Below are 27,004 nucleotides of genomic sequence, written 5' to 3' on the forward strand. Positions count from 1 at the left end.
CTTGCCGAATATGTTCTGATTGAAATAACATAGTGATTTCTTAGTTCTTTTTAAAGGAATAAAGACTCTAAAATGTAAAGTTATAGATTCAGCATTGTTTTTAAAAATGCAACCATTTGACACCTACATTCTCAAAATTTCATGGATTTAATTGTACTAGTTCATATTCCAAATCTATATTAATTGTTGTCTTAAATGCATCTATTGAATGTCCTGCTGGCAAATAAATTCTCATGAACCTTCACAATTGGCCATATTAGCCAGGCATTTATGGAAATTAGAATAGCACAGGTAGTCTTCAACTTACAACAGTTTGTTTTATAACCGTTCAAAGTTAGAACGGCACTGAAAAAAAGTGACTTATGGGCATTTTTCACAGTTAACGACCATTACAGCATCCCATGTTTATGTGACCAAAATTCAGATGCTTGGCAACTGGTTCATTTGGGACCTTCTGAATGGGGAAGGCAATTCACTTAACAACCAGATTTCTAACTTATCAACTGCAGTGATTCACTTAACTGAGGCAAGAAAGATCATAAAATGGGGCAAAACTCACTTAACAAATGTCTCACTTAACAATAGAAATTTTGGGCTCAATTGTGGTCATAGGTTGAGGATTACCTGTACAATATTTGGAAGGTTGCATCTTACTTATTGCTGATCTAAGATACAGAACATCTCTGTTAGGAAACTTTTTGTGAGGGAAAAGTAGCACGAACTATTAGCACATGTGAAAACTCAGGTTTGTCTAAGATCATCAGATGTTCTCTCATGATAGTATCTTTTGGGGGTGGTATTATATTCAGTGGATCACCTCCTAAATGATCATTCTGGCAGCAAGTGGCCATACTGTGTTTGTGTAGTGTGGTTGATTTCCATATCCCTCATCTTGGTGAGCTTCCTCTGAATTTGTTTCTCTCTGCTGTTTTTGAGCAGTGGTCTGCAGAAGTGGAACTCCAAATGGGTCTGACCAAGACAACATAGACTGCAGCAATAACCACCCATGATTTGGCGCATTATCTTATTAAAGTACTGCAAGTTCGCATTTTAGTCTATCCCATGTTTAGCTTGTGGCTTACAAGGATCCCCAGATCCCCATTGAGATGTGATGAAATTAGATGTGTTACATCTGACAGCGTACCTCCCCACCCCATCCCCCAAATAACTAGATATATTCCTACCAGGAGTTTGCGTTTTCCACTTTTTAGCTTGGAATTTTAAAACATACTGTTCATTCAATTATTTTTCCCTAAGGGCAGTGTCAGAGTTATTTCTTCAAACTAGTTATCAAAATGTTCGATATTATAGAAATCTAATTGACAGATGATATTCAGATAATAGAACTAGCGATTTTCATGCAAAGGAGTTACGAACAGAATGTGTTTAAGTGCTTTGTATACTTTAAAATATAGGTTTTACTCTATTTACTTAATACCCTGGTTTATTATAAAGCGGGTACCACTTTTTGGTAAGGATCAAGTTTATATTATGCAGTGAAACAAAAATCTTGCAATTGTCATGATAAGAATATTGTTTCAAGTGAAAAATTTAAGGTGTTCATCTCCTATATTTGGCTGGAAATCTAATTTATATAGAAGATTAGGAGAATAAATACTCCAGGTGAGCCATCTCATGGGTCTATCAGTGTAATGTTTGTACTTCTAAACCCAAACACCTACTGCACTTCCTATGTGTTGCTTGTATTGACTGCTAATATTTTCCTATTATCACTGTAAGTTTTGGCCTCCCATAACATGGAAAAATCCACTGTCTTACCAACAATGGCACATATGGAAAAAGCTGCCTCTGTACTTAAAATGTGAAAAATTCATTAAAAAAACCCCCAACAGCTTATTTGTTTAAAATTGAAGGTAATAGGATATCTTTCTTGCAACTTGGTGTCCTCTGGATGCTCTTGATTTTGATTATAGTGGCTGGAAATTATAGAAGTTGAAATCAACACAATTGGGGGATATCAGATGACAACAGAAGCAGCCATTTGAAGACCTTGTCTAGGTAGACTGGCCCCATTTTTATTTCATTTTGTTGGGCTATTACGTTTCATTCAAATCAGACCTTCCTTTTTTGGATAATGAAATGGAGGCAACAGATTGTTGGAAAATGTAAGGATTGTAAAATTTCAGGGCTTAATTGAGAAACATTATAAATGAAAAGAAATATAAGTACATGCTGTACTTGCGACAGCTACATTTACATTGTTATTTCAAAGAAGTAAAGCTATTTGGAGTACAAATCCTATTGTGATTTGTGCAGCATTTTTTATTTCAAGAAGGAACCTGCTGTGGTTCTCTGGAATACCTCAGGCTACCAGTTACTTGATGGTGTAAGGTAGCGAAGGAGCCCTGTAAATCACTTGAGGTGATAGCAATATACTTGAGAGATAAGTGAGTTTTTTTGGTTCACCTTTGAGTATGCATTCATAATAGCTAATATAAGAACCTTAGATCAGTAATGATTAGTTACATTCTAAACTTGTACTTTAAAATAAACTTTTAGTGAAAGATAATTTGTTTATATGTAGTAAGACAAAAAGAATTGAAAGGGTTTTTAAAACCATGTTATCTTTTTAATAGCATAGAGAAACTCCATGGTTGTCTACTACAATATTAATAAAAATAATGTCAAAGTGTCTGAGAAAACACTCAGGAAAAAGTATCACTTGAGTTTCTGGAAATGTTATAAGAGTAAAGCAATGGATTCTTGTAACCTCTCTAAAACAATGTTTTATACAAAATACTGTTCATTTAGATATAGTTATTCACTATAGTAGATGAATGATACATAAGACCAAGCACATATGTTGTCCTACAGTATCTTGATATGAATGCCTTTGCAGCGTAGGCTTTAACAATATATTAATATTTTCTGGATTAGCTTACATATTCACTAACTGCTGTTATATCAAGATGAGATTTGAAGCTCTGCCTCTTGATTTTTCGAAATGGCAATGATGTAAAAAAAAAAGTCTGGTGTAGTTATCAGGTGAATTTGAGCAACATTACTAGGAGTGCTGAATTATTTTAAAATTTACATTGCTGTTTAGTAATATATAAAGATCTGGATTGTAACCTTCATTTTATCAACCCATGAAAAAAGAATCCTGTATAGATTTCATTGGTATCTTTCTGCTCAGATTTTCTATAATTGATCATCCTTCTGTGTGGATGTATTATTTTTCATGCCTGTTCAAAACACTAATTACAGTGGATTTGTGATAAAGCAAAGAAATACTGGGGTAAGATTCATATTTTAATTCACAAGATTCTTAAATATGTTTAAGAATATAAAAATTAAACCAGGCTTAATGAACCAAAATCTTGAAAGAAATCGGGAACCTTGCTGTTATATATGTTGATAGCAGCAAGAATGCTTTAGGCACAAACATGTTTAATTCCCACAATGGCTGAATGGCTGGAAAACAGATGGAACTAGGAAGAGCAGTGGTAGTGTAGAATGCAGTATCATAGGCTGACTCTGCCTTCTGCCTCAAGCTTGATCCTGACTGGCTCATGGTTGATTCAACTTTCCATCCTTCCGAGGTTGGTAAAATGAGGATGCAGATTGTTGGGAGCAATATGCCAATTCTGTAAACTGCTTAAAAAGTGCTTTACAGCACTATGAAGCAGTATATAAGTCTATGTGCTATTGCTAAAAGAGGTGGCTAAATTAAGTGCTCTAATCAAAGAAAATACATCCAACTTTGTTTCTACTTGGAAACCACTTCTGGATTTTGTGCTTGAGATAGAAAAAAATAAAGCTTTGACTTTGGGTTTTGCTGATTAGATAAGTTTGCCATTATAGAAATGGCTAGTACATATTAAATAAGTAAAAGTAAAATGTTTTGGATATAATATTATTTTATTTGACTGTACTAAAAAGAGTGGAGGTGATGCTTTTCTTTCTTTGTTCCCCTTTGCTTCTTTCTGTCCCCCTTTCCCTCCCCTAGTTTCCCACTATTTGCATTGGTATTTTATATTTTTATAAGCTTAATAAAATTATTTAAAAACACTTAACTATGGTTCCTATCTTACTTTTCCATGTCTCTGGCTTTTTGTAATCAAAGAGGTTAATTTTGAACAGCTTCTACTGTTACTTGCTAAAAGTTGTGAATAAACAAGGTGTCAAGTATTTTGTTTACAAGAAGCACCTAGAATTCTGCCTGATAATCTATCTCAGATACATGTGAAATTAATAATAGAACTATGGCACTAAATATGGCAGGGATAGTTGCTGACAATATTGAGTTATTGAATATAAAAATGGTTATTTTTATTATTGTGCTTAATGGAAGAACTAGTTATCCCAGAATAATCTATTACCTAAATGAGCCATTTTCTGGTAGCTATAACTATACATGTAAAATTTATACAACACAGAGTTGTCTGCATGTAAAATCTGTTGTAATGCATATACACCATATCACATAATGCATGCATACACATTATGCATGTATACCTAATTTCAGACACCCAGTATCAGTGGGTTCACTTCCCACGATTTTCTGGAGATATTTGGTTTAGTCAAGAATCCAAACCATATGTAATGAACTCTCGGTCAGAACAGTTGGTCCCATGTGATTTTTAGAGACACCCAAAGACACCCAAAGGACTCTACTGCTAATGAAACTAGTTTGGTGGTATTTTGATTCCTGATAGAAAAGTGAATGTATGCTCATACACATATTTGTGAGTCAGGATTTTTGATTCGAAGATGAATCTTCCCTTTGATTCTCCTACTGCAAAAGATGGGTAAGACCAAATGGCATAATTATTGGTAGGAAACTCCTCTGTTCCCTGTGATGATTCCAAAAGCTCTTGCACAGTTCACTGGTATTATTGTAGTTCTTTGGCTGCAGGATACTTGGCAGCTGTTGCACCCCACTGGCAAATCCTATTCATACTTCTTTTCTATTCACCACTGCTGTTGGAGAATTGATTTCTCCCTCCTCTGCTCTAACCTTTCCCAATTCATTTTGGATTGTTCAGTGTGAAACATTTTAATTTCATATCATAAAGCCATTCAGCTTTAACCCGTTTCCTTTTTGTCTTTTTAACTTGTCACTAGGGTAACAGTAGAGCATGCTTCCTCTAGGCAATCAGCTTTATATTTTGCATGCTTAATGTTGCATTAAGTGCTTGCATTTTTGTTTAACCTTCTTAAATAATCTAAGATCAATCTCATGAAAAACTAATGTGATGTCTCCTCCAAAACTCTCTTAAAATGTCAGAGATGATTGTAGAAATCTGAAAAAGTAAATAGAATATAAAGAAGATCTTCTCTACATAAGTAATGATCTTCCCCAACAGTTAGACAGAAATGTAATGTTACGCAATTTAATTATTCATATAGCCTGTAATGCACATTTACCTTTCTAGCATTTATAATTGGAAATAAAAATGTTTAGACATCACCACATTAAGGATGAATGTTAAAAAGACTTATTTTTGTATTTATTATATTTATGAAAAGTACATTTATGTGATCCTGGTATGAAATGATTGACTTCTTTCTCTTCCTCACATTTGCTCTCGTCCTATTTTCCATTTCTTACATGAATTTATGAAACTCTTTGGATACATGTAAGAGTAACATTAAATCAGTTTTTAGGTCTCATAGACAAAAGTTGCAATGTCCATTGATTTCTCTGTCTCTAACTTTAAATATAAACAGTAGATCTTTTATTATGCTTAGATGGTACATAAAATGAAAACACTAAAGACAAAATGATTTTTTGTGATATTAGACAATAAAATCAATATTGTTATTTTCTTAAGTTTTTGTGCTACATCTTTTAGAAAGTAACTTAAAATAACTGATATTAATATATTAATAACTTAATATAACTGATATTTTACAGTTTACTCACACCCCAGTGTTATTTTTTTTCCTCTGGTCTTTTCAGTTAGCTTATAAAAACAATTTATTGAGCTAATTTTATAAGCTTTTATTCTAGTTCCTTGTTTAAATTAGAGGGAAAGCTACTTTGTTATTATGTCTGCCAAAAAGTGGTTTGGCAAGGTTTGTGACAGAATTTAGCCAAAAAACCTAACATATGTAGCAGTTAATTTACTGGTAGCTTTACCCTCATGACAGAGCTATTCTTACAGAAAAAGAATTGATTTACAATGTAATATTTAAGATAGAAGGCTTTTAAATGAAGCTTATGTCCATCACAGCCAACCATATTAATCAAAGAAATAATGATTGAACTCAGACAATCCCAATCTGTTATCAGATGACTGGGAGGCTTCATAAATTCAAATTATTGTTTTTTAATTATTACTACAGCTTTAAACCACACAATCTTACAGGAAGCTGTAAATCATACCAGTCTGTATATGTATGTGTTTGTGTATGTGTGGGCGCTCTGCATAATTGGACACAAAGACAGGCCCACATCTTTATTAAACGTGAGTTCTTGGATCTGTTTTCATTTCATTAGTGATTGTTTGCATTTTTCTCTCTCCCTCTTTTATACCGTACCTAGGCATGCTCACACGATGCACATGTGGTTTGCACTCATGCTGCTTTTCAGCTTGGTTAGAATTTTGTTAATAACAAGCACTTACGTATATTGGAAAAAGATACATTACGTATATTGTGCCAAGAAGCACAAGAGGAGTGGAGAGATGGAGAGCAGTTTGACAAAATGATGAGTTGCTAACAAATATTTGTACTGATGGAGCCAGCTTTTTTTTTTTTTTGCTGTTGTTCAGTCGTTGTGTATCTTCAAAGCCATTTCAACCCGGCCATCCCTTTTTAATGAATGTGTAGCTACTGATATTTAGAAAATCATTTAAAGAGAGAGTGTAGATTGCAGCAAATGACCTAGTTCCTCGTCATTAAGATTGTTGGTACAGATAGAAAGTTTATTTAAAACATCCTTAACATTAGTATCTCAGTATTAATCCATTTTTGACACTTTCTTTTATTTTATTGATTACCTTCCCCCCAAATTAATCTTTTCCCCACTATCAGCTATGCCTTTCTTTTTATACTTCTTGTTCAATCATGAAAACTGAATAGGTCTCAAAGTTACAAAAAAGGTAGCAATTTTAAAAGCAGTTAAAATCAGCTTTTGAATGGGAATTATTTATATCAGTTTGAATAAATCAAATCATATCAGTCTCATGTTGAAAAATCATTTAAAAACATTTAACCCCTCTCTGCCTGAAAAATATAATGTACACTTACAGATACCAAATTCCTGTGATTCCAGCAATTACTCATTTATAGGCTATTTGCTAACTGTAGATGAATATTTGCTTTCTCTGAAAAAAGCAGGAGTGACATATTCCTCTTTCTTTTTATTTCATATTAATGTTATCTCACATCCTTCATCAATATTTGCTTTATAGAAGTTTTCTTTAATTACCCTTTGTCCTTAGCAGCAGTACATCATGTCTATGAGGAATGCACATAATTTGTATAATAAATACTTCCATAAAATATATTACAGAAAACTCTGGGGCATAAGTAGGCACAGTGACACAGCTTTATAAACAAATTCAGAATGTTCCCTAACAAATCTAACTCTTTCTTGTTTTGAATTGATAGACTTCAAACTATTCCATTGTTGTTAATGTTTTCATTAAACAACTCCAAATGAGATAAATTTCTCTTCTGACAGGAATAAAAATCCAATTCTTAGATACTCAGTTGTAATTCTGGCCTCAAGGACATCTTGAAGTAGATTACTTTGGGATGGGTTGCAATCTGGACAAGAAGTAAAGTCAATCCCACAAGTTCTTTGGAAGACCAGGTGAAGGACTGACTGAGTGGCAGACTGCTGGAGGTGAACTCTGAAAAAGACTTTGAAGCTAGTTAGCAGGTGATTTAAAAATGTTTGTAAGAATCTAATTGCAGCTTCCATTTTGTGAATTAAATCATTGTTGAGTCTCCATATGACCTAGACTTAGCTGTACAGGCAATCTTTAGAATGCGGGCATTCAACCACAATATGTACTCGATAGCAGACGATAGTTATCATTACAGAAACCCTCACGGTCTCTTTCTATTGTTCTTACAACCTCGTGCTTCAATTTCAACTTGAACGTGGCAGTTATTAGCTGATAAATAAAAAAGCTAAAATGTAAAACTCTCCAGCCAATGTCGCCTTCTTCTCTATCACCATTAGTTTTTAGCTCACCTTGCATTTGTTTTTTGAATGATTTCTTTTGAAAAATGGCTGATTCTTATGAGGGAGAGAGCAAAGCTGAACCCACTCTAACTTTAAACGTTCTGTGAAAATGTGGCATGGTAGCATGGTACATTAAGGCTAATGGAGTAGAGAAAACTTAGCAAATGAGTCATGGGATCTGAAATGACGACCCAAAGGGGCCTGGGTTGTCTAGCCGCATCTATGATTCTGAACTGAATGATTATCAGAGTAATATCTACAAATGTAGTGAGGTTTTAGTTTGTTTCTAAATGTAATAGAATGTATGAACGACCCTGGGGAAAAAGGGAAAGAGATGCTACCTAGGAAACAATTAAACAAGAGTGTCATAATGTCAGAGAAAGAAAGTTAAGTAGGATCCACCTTAATGGATCAAACAGTTAAAAGTGGAGGTGGAAAGTTTGTGCCTTCAAACTTACCAGATTCTGTTAGTGGTTTACAATAAAGTAGAATTAGTTCATCTTGTCATTTTTTCTGTCAGATTTACTGAGATGGCTGACAAATATTTTAGAATTATTTTCTGCATTGTTCAAATACTATATTTACTTTTGCTCTTTGTTTTCATTCACCTATTGAGAAACTACCTAATGTTGAAAATCTTATAGCAAGCAATGCTTGTATGTATGCATGTATGTATGTACGTATGTATGTCTGATCTAGACAAGGAAACAGAAAGAGAACTCATCAAATTTGCAGATGACACTAAGTTGGCAGGAACAGCCAACATCCCAAATGAAAAGCTCAAGACTCAAAAAGATCTTGACGGACTTGAACACTGGGCCCTATCTAACAAAATGATATTCAGGGTAGATAAAAGCAGGGTTAGGCAAGAAAAATCATCTGTATAGATACAGACTAGGTGAAATCTGGCTTACTGCCAGTAACTGTGAGAGGGATCTTGGAGTCCTTGTGGACAATTATTTAAATATGAGCCAACAATGCAGCAGCCACAGCCAAAAAAGCCAATGCCATCCGTTGCTGCATTAATAGATGGATAGAATCCAAATCACGTGAAGTTCTAGTACCACTTTACAAAGCCTTAGTAAGACCACCCTGGGAATACCACATCAAGTTCTGGTTACCACAATTTAAAAAAGATGTTGTGACTCTGCAAAGAGTGCAGAGAACAGCAACAAGAATGATTAGGGGACTGGAGGCCCTTAATCATTAAAAAATTAGATTTGCCTGCAGTATAGAGAGCTGTTATTTCAAAATGAATCTTCAGTTCCCTTCTCTGTAATGAGAAAGGTACTTGAGTAGTGAGTTGATGTCCACGGTCCCTTCCAACTCTATTATTTTATATTCTGTGTTCTATTCACCAAAGTTAATAGTTCATATTCATCAATGCCATAATTAGAGCTCGCAAATATACAGTGATGGTCACCACAGTTCTTCATTTGTTTTATGTGTCCTGAATACTTCATATAATATTCATGTGAGGTGCTATAATAGTTTTCAGTTCAGATTTCAAAGCCAAATCATTGTTATTGAACTAGCTTCAAACTTTTGCTTGATATCCTAATTTGATAGTCTTTTTACAGATGATATGTGAGTTTGCAGCATTGGCCTTAAAAATTAAATCTATTTTGATACTTTAGAGACCTGAGAATGTTGTAAAAAAATTGCTATATCAACAAAAAATATGTTCATAAAATTGCATATTTTAAAGAAAATATATATATATTTAAAAAGATAAACCCTACAGCACAATTTGATTATTGCTTCTTCCTTTTTGCCTTTCTGCATTTTGTAATGTTCTTTTTGTCTTTGAGCATGAGAGAATAGGAAAATGAGAGTCAGTTTTGTAGAAAAGGCAAAATGCTAGAAAAATAGAAACAAAAAGTTCTGCTTTTAATCTTTCTACAGTGTTTAAACTGTTTTGTGTGAAAACACTGATAATATTTAAATAGGATAGCATTTTTCCCTTGTTTGGCAATCAGCTTCTGTTTAAAATTCTTTTCATCATTATATCAAAAATTATGTATTCTGTATAGCTAAAGACACTGTAAAAGATGTTTCTGGATTTGAACTTTTAAACAAATAACGGTGGAATTGTTTTGTCTTTTCTGCTGTAAAATGGGTGGTATGTGAACTGTTAAAAATGTATTTGCCTTTATTCCCCTTGCCCTTCCCTTTAAAAGAAAACCACAATTTTTACGCTAGATCTAAAGTTTCATTAAAATTGCTTATGCCCTGTCCCAGGCATTTTAAGTGGGCCATCTGTCTAAACATCTCTCTATTTTTTTTTCTGATCATTTCCTCAACTTATTCATGAGCCATGGGAGGGCTCCTTTGTAGTCTCCATGTAGCTGGTTAAGTCTACCCCCACAGAATACATTGATGTGCTTGCATAACATTTCTTTTCACAGTCTTGGAAATTCTCTGAACTTGATTCAGATGAATGGCCCACTTTCTGAAGTCCCCCCCCCCACAACCCCTCCTCCACTTTCAGTTGCAAAGATTTGTATTTAGAAATTGTCTTCAGTGGCTAAGAAATATAACATATTTATTCTTGATCGTTTACAGGCCTCCAACTGTGAAAGTTATGATGAAGGATTTCTTAATTATTCTTTGACCGTTGATATTGTTTAAAGTCAATGTATCATTTTTATTTGGAGGCTGAAATAGGTAGCGGGAAAAATAGTTTCTTAGTTTAGGTGAGTGCCACGCAAAATTGTTTTTCAATGCTGGGGTTGATTTGATCTTCCTTGTGAATGTAAAAAGACATATTAATGTAGTTTTACTTTCTTTGTTAACAAATATTTCAAACTTTAATGAGAGATAATTGTTCTCATAACTCTTAACATCTTTTAAGTATCATCTAGAGCGGTTGCAAAGATGGGAAAATCCCTCTTTTTTTTTTTTTTCCTGCAAACCAAATAATGCATGGAGGTTGATTGGTGACTATCAAAGCTTAAATAGAATAGATACTTATCACAATAATGAATGGAGTTTGCATTGTTTGGACTGTTGTACAGTTTAGCAATAATATTGGGTTTTTTATTATTGTATTATATTTATTGTTTTGTAATGTGTTTTTTTAGTATTTAAGTAACATAAATATGTTGGATTGAGACAGCAGATCAATAAAACTCACTTTTTACATGTAGAACTTTGATGTTTGTACCCTAAACCATTTGGTAAGGAGGCAAAAATGGAAGAAATGGAATATTATAATTGTCTGTTGCAAACTATATGTAATATTTCCCTTTCTTTCAGTAACCTGCATTAGTAACTTGATCAGTTGTGTCTGCAGTGTCCAGGGTGGGAGAGTGGAGTGAAAGGGCCTGGCAAGTCTGTTTTGGAGCTGCTTGTTCACTTTGATCCCTACCTGCCACTTAGTTCTCACCTGTGGCTCCACATAGCTGCAACACAGAGAGTGGCCATACCCTGGTAAACTGTCTTGGCAAATGGGCCAAATCAGGTGAGAGTAGCTGATGAGTCTCCAACCCTTTGTGAGGCAGGGAATTTGTCCATCTCAACGTAAGAAATCTGGCCCTGGCAGATTGAGCAGAGGAGACCAATCAATAATCCAGCGGTCAGGAATGCAGGCCCAACATGTGTTATGGAATGCTAAGAGCACAAGAAGACACTTAGACATCCTGGTCATCCACTGCAGCAGGAGGTCCCCAGCTGTAATGGGTATCCATGCCACTACATTACAGTGTCTTCTGCCAAGAAAGTGGGATTGCTCCTGTGCCATGGCTTTCCACTTGAAAGTCCATCACACACAAGTCCTCTGGCCTTGGGAGTGTGACGGAATGGAATGGAGTGGAACTGTGGAACACTAAACAGTAATGGCCTGCTGTTTTTGAGCAAGTATGCTGAGCGCAACCTGTGCATTACTAACATAACGTTAAGATTTGCAAACAAGTACAAACAATCTGGATACATCTCAGGTTCAAATACTGGCACCTACTTGGTTGTGTCATAGACTCCAGCATGACCTTAAAAACCTCACCCAACCATGCATGGTACTGTATTCTGGATAGATCACAGGCTGGTTCAGTCAGTCCTCAATCTGCATTTAGTTCTTTTATATTGTAAGCAACCAAGGACTGTCAGTATGTACTTTGTCATCAGCAGATTTTAATATTTAAGTCAAGCCCAATATTTTCAAGATGTATTTAATGACAAAGTCTCCAATAGTTTACCACTTGTGTGAAAATCCCTTCTAAAATGTGGATCAAATTTAAAGATGTGATCACACAGACTGTAACAACTCTATTTGTACTGAAACCTTGGGTGCATCAAGACTAGTTTGATGAAAGTCACGAGATCATTTAAGCAGTCCTCGAGGCCAAGAACCAAGTCTGTACTGATTGGCAGACTAACTCATCATCTGTATCAAAGAAATATAATCCAAACTATAGGTGGAATTGCAAGAAATACAAAGAAAGGCTGGAATGCTGGGCACTCATGCCACCAGAGAGTTCCTCAATACAATATAGTCAACTTATGCTCCTTCTAAATCAAGCTGCTACCCCTTGCTGTTGTCTGATAGATTGAGCCTGATCAAAGACCAGAAAGGACTGAAAAAACACTGGACTGAACACTTTTCCAGTCTATTCAATAGGCCATCCATATTTGATCCTAATGTCTTACAACAATTTCTCAGCAACCAGTCTTGGATGTCCTAGACCTGCCTTTCTCTACTGAAGAAATCAAGAAAGAGAACTCAGGGACTTCTGGTTTGAAGGGCTTCAGCGATAGACAGAAATCCGCGATCGTGCGCGGTTTCTGTCTGGGCTCGCCACTGGAGCGCCCCGAGCCGGCTGGTTTCGGGGCTAAGCCACCCCGTAGAGGTGGTGAAGAGGGGGGAGACTGCCAGCAGAGTCGAGGAGAGCCGCATCTCTCCTCCTCAGCTGGCCATTACTCCCTTTCCCGAAGGCAGTTGCAGCGGTGATCAGAAATGGCCACCACAAAGAAGAACTTCACCGGAAAAGAATGTGCAGGAGGAAGATAAGAAGTGAAAGTTTTGGCTGACCGGGTTAAATTGTAAAAGCAACAACCAAGGTACCCTGGAATTTAAACTTACAAAAAATAACTTCGCTCCCAAAGAAGAGTCGGAAGCAGTGAAAGAAAGTGAAAAGGGAAAGGTTTGGCTTTTTTTCTCTCTCTCTCCTTCCCTATACTGACAACTAAGAGACTTAAATAAGAAATCGGAAAAATCCGCTTTGACATCAATAGGTAATTAAGCTGAAAATAAAACAAAATGCCAAAGGGATAATAAAGATTTCTGGACATTAAAAACTTTCTTTTTCATAAGCAGGAAGGAAGAGAAAAAGAATAAGGGCAGGATCTGGAAGAGGGAGGAGACTGCCTGGAATTAAAAAGAATCTAAAGTAAAACTTCAACAAGACTTCTAAAAGATACATTTTAACTGAAATTTTGCAACTAAATAGTAACCCCAGGAAGAGAAAGTGAAAAAAAGAGCAAAAAAGAAACAGCTTGCGTGTATTTGGATTATTTGGTGATCTTTGGATTTTTGGTTATTATATTTGAATAACTAAAATCAATCGGGTGGTTGTTTAAAAATTTATACAATGGCACCACTTCTGGATGAATTGAAAATGGAACTTAAAAAGTACAAAGAAGATGCACAAGAAGGGAAGGGTTCTTTTGGCTTCGTTTTTCAATTCTTAGAAATGGAGATTTGGAACTATGAGAAACAACAAGAAAAGACTGCAAAACAAGAAGACTGGGACAAAGAAGAAGCCATCTTTAAGGAACAAGTAATTCTATGTGGGGAAGAAAAAGGAAAGGGGGGAAAGAGAATGGAGAATTTAAGACTTAAAAAAACAACCAAAGAAAAGAAAAATAATTTGAAAAATAAGTATAATACTGGATAGCAACAGAAAAGGGGAATACAGAAGAGAGAAATAGAGGTAGGTAAAAGGGGGTAAAAAGGGGCGAGAGAAGAAGAGAGGGAAGAAGGAAAGGAAAAGAAGTTACAAAAGACCGGAGCAAGATATAGAGAAACAGGACCTATTTAGAGATAATGGGTGAAAATCTAACTGAAAAAGGGATTCTGTAAAGGTACATAAGATTGTATTGTTATATTAGTAATAGAAATAACTTTAGAAAATTGGAAACAACGTATGATTAAAATGAGGCATAAAATAGTTAGTGTAATTTAGTGAAATGTTTGTGAATAAAATAAGTGAAATAAAATAAATGAGAAAATTGAATTAGGAAGGAATGGGAACATTTTAATTAGTTAATGTTTTATAAAATATAAGTGAAGGGGGGGGGAATTAACTATGGAAAGCCTATAATTGTTCCCATAGAAGCATGATATTTAATTGAAAAGTAATGTTAAAGATGTTAAGACTTTAATGAATATTAATATTAATGATAGAATTGAATTGGAATGGAATGTTGTTTTAATTATATACATTTATAATTTTTTTTCTTTTTTTAAGAATACAGTGTGTATTTTAAGAATGTACCAAGCAGAATCCGAATGGAAGTTATGTATTATATTGAATGTTACAACTTTAGGGAAAAAATATAAAGGCGTCATACTCCAATCAGTAACTACAGGAGAAATTTTGTTTAATGAGAAAAGATAATAGATAATTGAAACAGGACAGACAAAAAAATATAAATACAATGATTTGAATTGAGATGAGAAAATTAAAATAAAATTGAGGAAATTAAAAGAGGGGAGAAGCTATGCGGAAAATGTAAAATAGTAATGATATATAGAATAGAATATAAAAATGAGCATGAACCTGAATTTGTGTCTGTATGAAGAAATGTAACCCGGGATTATGCTGCTTTCAAAAAAGATGTTTTATTTGTATTTTTTTTCTCTTTGTGAAAACTCAAATAAAATTTACAAAAATAAAAATAAAAAGAGAACTCAGATAAAGCAATAGGACAGGATGCCATTCCTGCTGAGATCTGCAAAGCACTAGACCCAAAAACCTTACAGGTATTTCGAGATATCTTGGAAAATACAGTATTTGGTTCACAGAGGAGATACCTGATTACATGAGGCCCTCCTGGAATAGATGTGTCTTTTTATAAAAATAAGGGAAGGACATCAGACTGCAGATATTACAGGACTATTTCACTGCTGTCCATTGCGGAGAAGATTCCCCCCCCCCCCACATTCTCCTGGACAGATTTGCCAGAAAAGAACCTCTCAAGAGTGTGGCTTTTGGCCAGAATGGAGTACAGTAGCCATGAAGAAAATCCAGGAGAAATGTAGCAAGCAGAACAACCTTCTTTGTCTTCATTGACATGACAAAGGCATTTATCACTGTGTTCAGGATTGTCCTGTTATGGATACCAGAAGAAATTTGTGTGAAGTTGATTCTGTTGTTCCATGATGGAGTGAAGGATAGGTTCTTCACAGTTGTGATAAATCACCTACATTTGCAGCTTCCACTGAGGTGAAGCAGGGTTGTGTGCCAGCTTCAGACCTCTTCAGTCTTTTCTTCACTTGCATGTTGTCACGTGCTGTCTGAAAGAGGGAACGTAAAATCAACTACCGTTTGGACAGCTCTCTCTTTGAACACATGAAGTGTGTCCAAGGCGGTCATTCAAGAAACTCTTTTTTCTGATAACTATATGCTCCTGCCACACAAAGACAGTGATATACAGTTGATACAAAACAAATTCTCAGATACTAAGCCTATTGAAATAGAACATTCATTGCTTGCATTTTCTCTTGCACCCATTCATCTATTACTCAGCAGACTCTTGCAACTAAAGTGGGTCCAACTTCCAGTACAAGAACTTGTCATTTTTCAATCTGGACAAAAGCGACACAACTGGGTTGTTGTTTTTTTAATTCAGGTCTTTTATAATTTGTTGGTTGTTTAAATAAACTGCACATTGCTGACTGTTTAAATGTTTATTTCTCCTGCCAGGAGCTTTATTCTTTTGGAATTTTTTCTTGTTCCCCTTTTATCTTGATATGCAGGTATTTGATAAAATGAAGATGTGTCTTTCTTACTGTTTAGCTGTCTTCTATTGATGCTAGCTCTAATTCTTTTGCAGAAGAAAAACTCTTTATTTTTATCAAATGGGAAGCTCAGGAGTAGGGGAACATAGCCCTTTCCATCCTATTGCCATAAGAGTAGAAACCAAGAACTCATGGCAATTTGCACCTCTGAGAGAAAATCCTAGCTAAAACCAGAACAACAATTGCCCAATCTTCAAGATCTACTTTTCCTAATGTTTAAAATATGAAATAGTGGGAAGGAGGCCGAAACACAACCCTCAGGTAATTGTTAAATTATAAACCTCTCAAACTAAATAACAACCAACAAATGAATATTATAAAACACGTCCCAGAGTTGTAGTTTCAATAAAAACCTCTGAGCATCACTTTGTCCTATCATCCAGACAGCTTCAGGAAGAGAAACATTGGCTAGTTTCAGAGAAAGTAAACCAGTGGCATCCACCGAGAATATTTGACCTTCTTGATCTGCTGTGTGACCTACATTATGCCTAAAAAGAACAGCAAATGAAGAGCTGTTCCAGACCGAAGCCAACAAATTAGTCAATAGAAAAGTTTTACACGCAAACATGGAGTAGCTTGATTTGTTGAAACTAATATAGAAGCCTTCTCCAATATGTCCATATAAAAGCTATACTAATGAACTGGCTGTGAACATGCGGCCTTTTCCTTTATTTTGTCCATAGTTCCAGATGGTTGATAATGGCTTTACTGCTCACACTTTCATGAAGAAGAAGCTGAACTTTATGATTACCGGTTCAATCAAATACAAGATGGAGACTCACTGTTCCATAGCTATATGGATTTGGGAATAGAGCCTTGGGAATAGAGCCTAAGCATAGGTGTGTAATGCCAGAATTTAATATGGTATGGAAATTTCTTGATGCATCTATTTGCAGCAGCATCTAGCCTTACAATCAAGCCTTGTGATTCCGAGTAGAAAGAGTAAAAATTGCAAACTCACTCTTCAAGAAGGCCTTTTCCCTCTGAGATCAAGGGGCTGATCTGAGACTGACAGATTCAGAAAGCACAGCCCAGTTTTTATGTGTCATATTAATATAGTCATTTTATGGTCACGCTTTGTGATGTTGTCTTATAGTAATCGACACATTGAGTAGAACCTACTAAATTAATATCGAGTAGTGGAATAGTTTACAGTCAATAGGGTGATGGCAAGTGAAGAAAAAAATTGTATATCTTTGCAGACGCAAAGCCTGAAAAAAAAAACAAGGCTGCCAATCAGTATTTTAATGTCAGTAATAAGGAAGATACTACAGGTTGTCCTCGATCTGTGACCACAATTGAGCCCAGAATTTCTGTTGTTAAGTGAATCACTGCAGTTGATAAGTTAGTAACCCGGTTGTTAAGTGAATCTGGTTTCCCTATTGACTTCGCTTTTCAGGGGATTCCATGCAGTGGTGGGATTCAAATTTTTTTACTACCAGTTCTGTGAGCGTGGCTTGGTGGATGTGGCAGGGGAAGGATATTGTAAAATCTCCAGACAGAGGTGGTATTTGCCGGTTCTCTGGACTACTCAAAATTTCCGCTACCGGTTCTCCAGAACAGGTCAGAACCTGCTGAATGCCACCTCTGATCCCATGACCTTGGGACACAGCAACGGTCATAAATACGAATCAGTTGCCAAGCACCTGAACTTTGATCACATGATCATAGGGATGTTGGAAAGGTTGTAACTATGAAAAACAGTCATAAGTTACTTTTTTCAGTGCCATTGTAACTTTGAACGGTCACTAAACAAATTGTTGTAAGTCGAGGACCTTCAGGAAACGAAGTTACACAAACATTGGTCCAACTGTATTTCTGAAATACCATTTAAATAAAAAGAACAGTCTTTGCTTCCACTTAATCCAATGTAGCAGTAACAATTGCCTTAATATTTGCAATAAAACCAAGCGGATCTAAAAGGGGTATTTTTGCTTGCAGAAAATATTTTTGATTTCTCCTAGTAACATACTATCATTACTATTGCTGCTTTTTAAAAAAATCCTCTGTGACTTTATTTTATTGAGGAAACCTTCTCATCACTCCTTATCACCCATCTCCTCCCACTTGTGACTGTATGACTGTAACTGTTGCTTGTATCCTTACGATTTATATTGACTGTTTCCTAGTATGATTTGATTGCTTATTGTACCCTATGACTATCATTAAGTGTTGTACCTGATGATTCTTGACTCTTGACGAATGTATCTTTTATGTACACTGAGAGCATTTGCACCAAGACAAATTCCTTGTGTGTCCAATCACACTTGGCCAATAAAGCTGTTCTGTTCTGTTCTGTTCTATTCTGTTTCCTCAAGCAATACATAGAGCTTTCTAGCTCAGGGCTCTCAGGTTTGAACTGACAGTTAAACAGATTTAACTGTTCTGAACTTCCAACCCCCACCCTTCCACACTGATTGCATGTTGGACACTTGGTAAATGGCCTGCATTTATGGCCATTTGCAGCATCCTGCAGTCATATGGCTCTGCTTTATGACAATTTTGCCAAAAAAAATAATGGAATTTCCTTCCAGTTTTCAGCAAAACTGGCCCATAACGAACCATTGGCTTGAGGCACCAAGTTTGCTTAAACGGTTACTACAAATTGGGCTGCTCACATGGATAACCCACTTTATAGCTGTCATGATTTGTGACCATAATAACAAGCTCCATTATAGTAAGTTGAGGACTACCTCCTACAGGTAGTACTTGTGTTACGACTACAATTGAGCCCAAAATTTATGTTCCCAAGTGAAACATTAAGTGAGTTTGCCCCATTTTATGACTTTTCTTGTTAAGTGAATCATTGCATTTGTTAAGTTAGTAACATGGTTGTTAAGTGAATCTGGATTCCCAATTGACTTTGCTTGTCAGAAGGTCAGAAAAGCTGATCATATGATCCCAGTACACTGCAACCGTCATAAATATAAACCAGTTGCCAAGCTTTTGAATTTTGATCGTGTGACTTGTGGATACTGCAACAGGTGTGTGAAAAACAGTTGTAAGTTACGTTTTTTCAACTTTGAACGGCCACTAAATGACTTGCTGTAAGTTGAGGACTACCTGTGTGTTTTAAACTGAAGATATAAGGAATTGTACCTCATGAATCTACTGTATTGAACGATTAACCTGATATTTTAAATTCAATAAAATTTGATTTATCTAGGATACTGAATCTTTTAAATCTATGAATGTACTGTTACAGTTTAAGATTGATTGTTGTATATATAAACTATAGTTTTAATTTACATACTGTAATGTACGTCAATAATTCAGTTCCATTATTAATACTTGTTTGTTGTCTAAGTTTCTGGTTGTTAGGAAGTTTCTTGATGATATAACACATCTTCCTAAATGGGATTAAGTTCACTAGGCTTCCTTTTCTATAGATGTAATTAAGAAAAATAGCATGGTATAGTATTATTTGTAGTATTTGTAGAGAACTGAAAAGAGATAGGCTTTTGGTGTAATGAAATCACTAAACATATGTTGAGTTATAACAAGGGCATACAATCACAGGAGAGGAACTCAAAGAGAAAAGTGGGCCAATTATGATAATGAACAGGTAGCCAAATGAAAAGGATGGAAGAGAGCATAGGGTAACAATGTGAAATTATGATTAGCATGGTAAGCAGCTGGCATAGCCTAAACATTGTCAATGTCTAGAACATCACAGCTGAACGCAGTTTAAGGACAGTATGAAAGGACAAACGCCTTAGTATGATCGTAAAGGCAGTTATTGAAAGATATAAAGTTTGCACTGGAAGTAGTAATCCCCTGAAAATTTCATTTTATAAATCTTGTATATTACTGATTGGTATACTGGTCTAAACTCATTTATATGCTTCTTGTTCTTTGAAGTGTTTCTTTCTAGGAATATATTCAAATATTGCTCATTTCTTTTAAAATTTGTAATTTGATCTGTTTTCAAAGACTCAATGAATTTACAGTAAGGACTATTGGAAACATGTATGTTTCTCACTGGGATCCCATACTGCTGTTTTGTTGCTGTTCTTATTAGAAAATAGTTATTAGAAAATAGTTCAGCTTGTTTATGTTCTAAAATAAAGTAAGAGTACAATATTTCTGACATTGCTTATTTACAGAACAGCCTTAACTCTCAGGGGAAAATTAGAATGTAGATACATCTGCCTTGAAGCTACCATTATGTCATGTCAGACTAAAGTGTTTAGGGTCTTGTTTCAAGACTGAGTGTAAGCCTCCCTCACAAACCCCCAAGACCAAAGACTGTAACATACTTGACCTCCACCCCCACCCCCAACTAGCATGAGTTGAGTGGAGTTTGAAGAAGCAGATTCATCACTTTTTTCTATACAATTAAAAGCACTCTCTTAGCCAGCTTAATTAACTAAACTGAAGCTATTTGTGATATATTGCCCTATTTTGTTTTAGGATTTCCCTTGCTCCACCTGATGCAAAAAACTGGAAATTATATGTCCAGCTTGGAGATTCAACTCATTCAATTGTAGCTTCTCGTCAAGGATCCACTTACTTGGTATGTATTCTCACTATTGTAATAAATAACATTTTGTAACTGTGTGGTATGTTTGATTAAGGTTCCAAGACTTAGCCTGAATAAAGTACCTAAATAGTTTCCAGAGAGTTTCTCTTGATCTGCATTTACAAAATCAACTACTTAGTAATCATCAAGAACTTATGTCAGAATAAATGTACATGTCAGTCTTGAACAACTAGACCCAAATGTTACAACGGCACTGAAAAAAAAGCGACTTACCATTTTTCACGCTTACAACTGTTCCAGCATCCCCATGAGCACATGATCAAAATTCAAATGCTTGACAACTGACTCATATTTATGATGGTTGCAGTGTCCCAGATTCATATAATCACCTTTTGCGACCTTCTGACGAGCAAAGTCAATGAGGAAGCCAGATTCACTAAACAACATTGTTACAAACAACTGCGGTACTTGTATTAACTGTAGCAAGAAAGCTGGGGGCAAAAATGGGGGCAAAAGTCACTTAACAAATGTGCTGCTTAGCAACAGGAATTTTGGGCTCAATTATTGTCGTAAGTCGAGGACTACCTGCCAAGAGTTCAAACTAGCTACTTTATTGTTCTATACCTACTTCCCAGACCAGCAGATTTGCCTGGGAAAGACTAGCTAAGGCTCAAAAGCATTCAAGGGTGGTGAGAGGGTCAGACCCTTGCCCTCTTGTGTTTACTCAACAAGTCCATGCTAATTTCCCATCGGAGCCCTCCTCCCAACTAGGACATATGCTCTCTTAACAGTACAGGACTTCAGCTTCAAATAGAAAAATTTGTTTCAGAATGTACATGGGTTCACATGTAGTAACTCATAATCTTGTGGACCCTCCACAATCCTTGCCAGATCTCCCTTGCATGTATCCTTCTGCCCTTCCCCATCTGGTAGGACCTACTTGCTTGCGAGGATCTGGGACTTGCCACTTCCTGCTCTCATCCCCACTTCATTGTGGGGAGGTGGAAGGGGTAACCAGGTAGCAACAGTAATTCCAATCCTGATTTCTGTCTTAAGTCAAGGACTACCTGTATAATATATGCCCTTCCTCAAAGTCAGGTCCTTTGCAATTATTCCATTCATTGTGATATCTACGAGCTACCCTGATCTTTCAAGAAGCTAATTTGTAGAGAATAATTTGGCTTTGAAATGATGTCAACATACTTCTGTCTTGAGATTATATACAAGACAAATATACTTTAAATTTGGAGCAAAACTAATAGTAAAAGTTAATAACATAGATAAACATAGTGTTGCCTATTGTTATTATATACTTGATTTTACATGTTGTTGAGTACAACAGCTAAAAGTATATATAATAAACAATATATAAAATATTTAGTTCTTAGAATTATACTATCTTATATTCTGCTCCACTGTGGAGACTGTTTAGTGAGGAACAAAAGAATAAATATAGATAAGTGCCTCCTCCCCCAACTCAGTCCTGCTCTCTCAATATTTGTTTAGTTTATTTTCCTCTCTAGTGTATATATCTCTCAATTGGGAAACAGGAAACATGCTAATTTTGGTCCCTCCTGATACTAAATATATTGGGAATAAATTGAAATTTTTAGCTGTATCTATCATACTTCCAACTGTTTTAATGTCAAATATTTTTACCTTAGAATTCAGAGTAGTTTTTGCTTTGTGCTTTTATCTTTTTACTGTACTTTCAATCACACCTGGTATGTTCTGATATGGAATGCAGAGGAATCATTTCTTCCGTGAGTTTACTTCCAACTGGCTTTATCTTGCTTTGTGGCTGGAAACCAAAATAAGGAACAGTTATATTTGCAGATTTTCTAGGGAAAAGTTTCATGTGCCATTTTCCCACATCAGGAAATAATTCACTGCTTTTATGAAATCATCAGCATGAAAAAAATAAAAAAAATAAAGTTGTTAGTTTTAGTGTTATTGTGATGTTTTGGTTCAGATAATGCATTTTGATTTTGATAATGCATTTTGATAATGCATTTTGATTCAGATAATGCATTTTGATTGGCAAACTTGTATTTTCTCCAGCAATATTTAGCATATTTCTTCCATATAAATATGTATATACTACGTTGAAATATTTTCTTTTGAAGCACATTTTGTTTCTAATTATTCACACTTACCATTTTATTTTGAAATCTTATGTCCACTTGCATTGCTTTAATGACCTTGTTGATTAAATATACCTTCTAACCATAATTATATTTTCCCCCTCATCTTTCTTCACTGCTGTTTTTAAAATATGGATCTGAATCCAACCATGTATAGGGCCTCATGTTCACATTAGAGAGAGTAAATGAGTATAAGGAAATAAATATTGAAAGTACTTCTGTATATACAGCCAATCTTACCAACACACTGAAGTTATATATTCAGCATCATTATCCTGAATAGTGGTGGGATTCAAATTTTTTTACTACTGGTTCTGTGGGCATGGCTTGGTGGGCATGGCAGGGGAAGGATACTGTAAAATCTTCATTCAGAGGTAGTATTTGCCGCTTATCTGAACTACTCAAAATTTCCACTACCAGTTCTCCAGAACTGGTCAGAACCTGCTGAATACCATCTCTGCCTGAATCTATCAGGATATATATGGTAGGTTAGAAGATTATAGTTTTAGTTGGGCAAGATTGATATCAGGTGGAGATCAAAAGATAACACAGCGAAATCAGTTGAGTCCAACCTGTTATTTGCTTCCACCTAATGGACAGACCATTATCTACATATATACACATATGCACACACTCTCCTCAAGTATCTGAAAAGGCAGTTAAGTGGAATTGTTTTTCTTTATTTCATTTATCATGCTCTCTATTTTCTATAATATAAATTATCTCTTTTTTTTAATTGTTGCCCCAAGAGATTTTTTTTCCTGTTTATTTTTTTTACCAATTGTTCTTATGGACATATATTGGCATAATTTTAAATATTTTGGTATTACTTCTAAAATATGTTTTAAAAATACTAGAATTCAATGGAAGTGATGGAATATAGCATTCAGCTCTTAAAAGGAAATGCTTTTTTAAACTTCTGTACATTTCTCGATTCTACTGTGGAGCTTCAGTTAGAACATCCTAGAACTAACAAGTGTTTGGTTCCTTCCTTTCTAGTTCATATGGCCAAGGGACATGGCTCTAGCTCAGGGCTGTCAAACTCTTGGCCCATAGGCTGGATGCGTCACATACTGCCCACGCCCGGTTTAGCAAAGGGGAAAAAAGTCTTGATACGTCACGTGATCCTGATGTGACGACGTGAGTTTGACACCCCGGCTCTAGCTCGTTTTTATTTATTTTATTTATTTGATTTGTCAATCACTTACAAGATAATAGGTATTATAAACATAGTTATGAATACATGAAATGGATACATATAAGAAAAATAAAAAGAAACAATAGGAGAGCTGCAGGATCATCAGAAGAGTAGACTCCCTAATTAACCAGAGTTCAGCTCATACAATGAAAATAATCTGTTGCAAAATGTAATTTTAAAGTTCTTTTGTTACTCTTTCTGTTTTACGTCTTTTGGGGTAGTAATGTTTATTTTTCTCATTAGAGGAACCAGAATGAGTTCTACTCCATGCCATTCCTGGCTTATGGCCATAGACCCATTTTTTAGGAAAAGCTTTAGCAGTAGAAGCAAATAGCTTCTGATGGTTATTCCTAATGTATTTTGAATCTTTCAAGAAGTTATTTGGTAGTCACTTTTTTATTGCTAGATCTTTGGTTTCAGGTCCCAGTGTTAGTAAACATCTGAACTCTGCTGTAAGCCCACAGTGGCTATGCCATTCCTAATGTTTGGCATCACTGAAATAAATGAGACACACATAATTGCACAGTAGGTAGACTGTGACCATCTGCTTTGAAGTCATAGCTTATAACCGTGAACTCCTGCTGCTGGTTTGCCCATACTCAATTATATCTATTACCATTTTCATGATAAAGTTGAAGTACCAGATATAAATCTGCCAAAGAAATAGTTAACTCTCTGTATCCTGAATATTAGTTTTAAGTGTTTCATTGATGGAACATGTCTGATGTGCAAGCTATTTTGTTATGGGACCTCTGAAATTCATGCCCAGTGGGGAGATTTCTCAGAATGATGCTGCCAAAGCTTGCTTTCTTTGCTCTAAATTTCATTGCCTTTCTCAGGGCAAGACAGGCTTATTACCATGGCTTTAATGTGGCTCTTAAGGCTTTATAGCATGAAAAGAAAATAACACTACTGTACTGACTAGATGTGCATCAGCTGTGACTAACTGTTTTGATGTAGCCTTTTCAAAAGACTAGAGCAGAGCTTTCTTTCTTGAAATGTGTAAAGCAGCGTAGACATAGTTTCTCAGATGGATCTAATTAGTCCTTCCTAGGGAATGGGCTGCCTATTTGTTGCAGCTGAATTCTCATTGCGTTCACCCATAACTAGAAACACCTCGGTTCAAACACTTTTTTCCCCCAAACAAAAAGGGGTTTAAGGCTCCATGTTTTACTGCTTTTTGATGTCTGTTTCTCTTTAACAAAGAGAACCTTATGTTTGTACAACTGTTGTTATTAAGAAAGCCCAGCTTTGTTGAAGAACTCATCAGTATCTGACCGTTGGTAAAAGTAGAAGATGTTGATATACTAGGTAGGGAAGATCAGTTACATGTTTCTCACACAGTGGGCTCATTTATTAGAAATGAAGACAGTCTTATAAGTAGTGGAATGCAAATAACACACATCTAGTCAGTCATTTATCTCTGTTATGACTGTTGCCAGCCTCTAATCCATTCTTTCTCATGGCTGGCTGGAGGAATTCCAGGAGTTGAAGTCCACATATCTTAAAAAGTTGCCAAGATTGAGAAATACTGCTCTAATCTCTCACATTGGTCTTTCCCTCTCTGGTCACATTTGAACTAAAGATTTTGGAGTTTGCTTTTATATTCTTTTTAATAAATGTGTGTGCTTGTAATGTAATTTTGACTTGAAGTCTTTCAGAATCTGCCCCCTCGTAAATAAAAAAAATGAATCTAGCTTGAAGATTCTTCTCAGCTTTTTTACTCCAGTTTTTTTCTTATGTCATCAGATTGAACCTAGTTAAGAGTAAAACACCCAGGAGGAATTATTGCTATTAGCAATTTCTTTGGTGAGAGGGGGAAATTGCTGCTCTAAGATTTCATTTGGCAAGAGGGGTGGGTGGCCATATAAATAAAAGTAAATACTGAAGGAGGAAAAAGGTCATCTCTTCTTCTTAGGCACTTCCAATTGCTCCATGCACACTAATTTATGTCGGAATGAGAAATATCAATATTTAAATTTCTGATTGGTTTTCATCTTGTAATCTAAATCAAAATATCAAGACTTATATCCCGGGGTAGACCTTTACCCCAGTGGTGGGTTTCAAATTTTTTTCTTATCGGTTCGGTTGAGCACTTTGCAACTGTGCAGCGTTTGCAACTTACCTTCTGCTGCAAGCCCTGTGTGTTAAACAGCTGATGCGTGGCAATTGGCTATGTCGGGCGAAGTAGCTGAGGTTGAAAAGCAGGAAATAAAGGTCAGCATAGAGCCGGGGCAGGTAGGAGGGCCCGGCAGCTGATTGTTGGAGCGAACTGGTTCACTCATAGATGATCCTCGGAGCTACCGATTCCTCCGAACTGGGCGGAACCAGTAAAATACCACCACTGCTTTACCCAAGGTTGTCTTTATTTCTCAGCAACATCTGAGCATCTGGAACTTGCAAAAAGACACAAGAAGATGTAAGGAGTTTGTATTTGATTTTTCTAAATAAAAAATAAAAAAAATAGAGCATAGTGTGTGCTGACCATGATAAATTTGACATTTAAGAGAGAATTCTGATAAAACATCCTTTTTGTGATTTATTATCACATTATTTTTTTAAAAAGAGGACACTGTGGTGACTGAAATTCATTGTTAGCAGTTTCAAAGCCAGAAATCTCACCTTTCTTAGTCACCAAAGCTCATTCTCTTAGAACAGTATCTATTTTATGAGTGTAAAATGTTCAATTTAACAAAGATCTGTGAAATTACAAAAAGGTCAGATACCACTTTTTAAAAAATAGCCTTTAGTGTTCCACAGTTTCATTTAGTAGAAGCATTCTGATATTGTCTTCATATTGTAAATAAAACATTATGTAAAGTGATGTCAGAAAAGCCATACTGATCAGATTAGATCATCTCATTTTGCATCTAGTGTTCCAAATTGGCCTGCCAGAAAGTTTTTTTTATAGAAATAAATGATTGGATTATAATAATAATACCTTGTTCTCTGATTCATTACGTTTGAAGTTAAAAGAATACTTAACTACTATGACTAA

The 27,004-nt window shown here is 35.5% G+C and overlaps 1 protein-coding gene across 4 annotated transcripts in view; it reads left to right on the forward strand.

The window, feature by feature from the left end:
• Positions 1-27,004, forward strand: part of PCCA (propionyl-CoA carboxylase subunit alpha) — a 232,525-nt gene that overhangs the window by 135,157 nt on the left and 70,364 nt on the right. For all 4 annotated transcript variants that reach the window (XM_087967316.1, XM_087967315.1, XM_087967314.1 and 1 more), the window contains one exon: positions 20,595-20,697. In XM_087967316.1, the coding sequence (XP_087823442.1) occupies positions 20,595-20,697 (103 nt within the window). The remainder of the gene's footprint in view (positions 1-20,594; positions 20,698-27,004) is intronic.

This window comes from Notechis scutatus, chromosome 5 (assembly GCF_049901735.1).
Source record: "Notechis scutatus isolate UNSWTSFEM ecotype Mainland chromosome 5, rNotScu1.2, whole genome shotgun sequence".
Lineage (NCBI taxonomy): Eukaryota > Metazoa > Chordata > Lepidosauria > Squamata > Elapidae > Notechis > Notechis scutatus.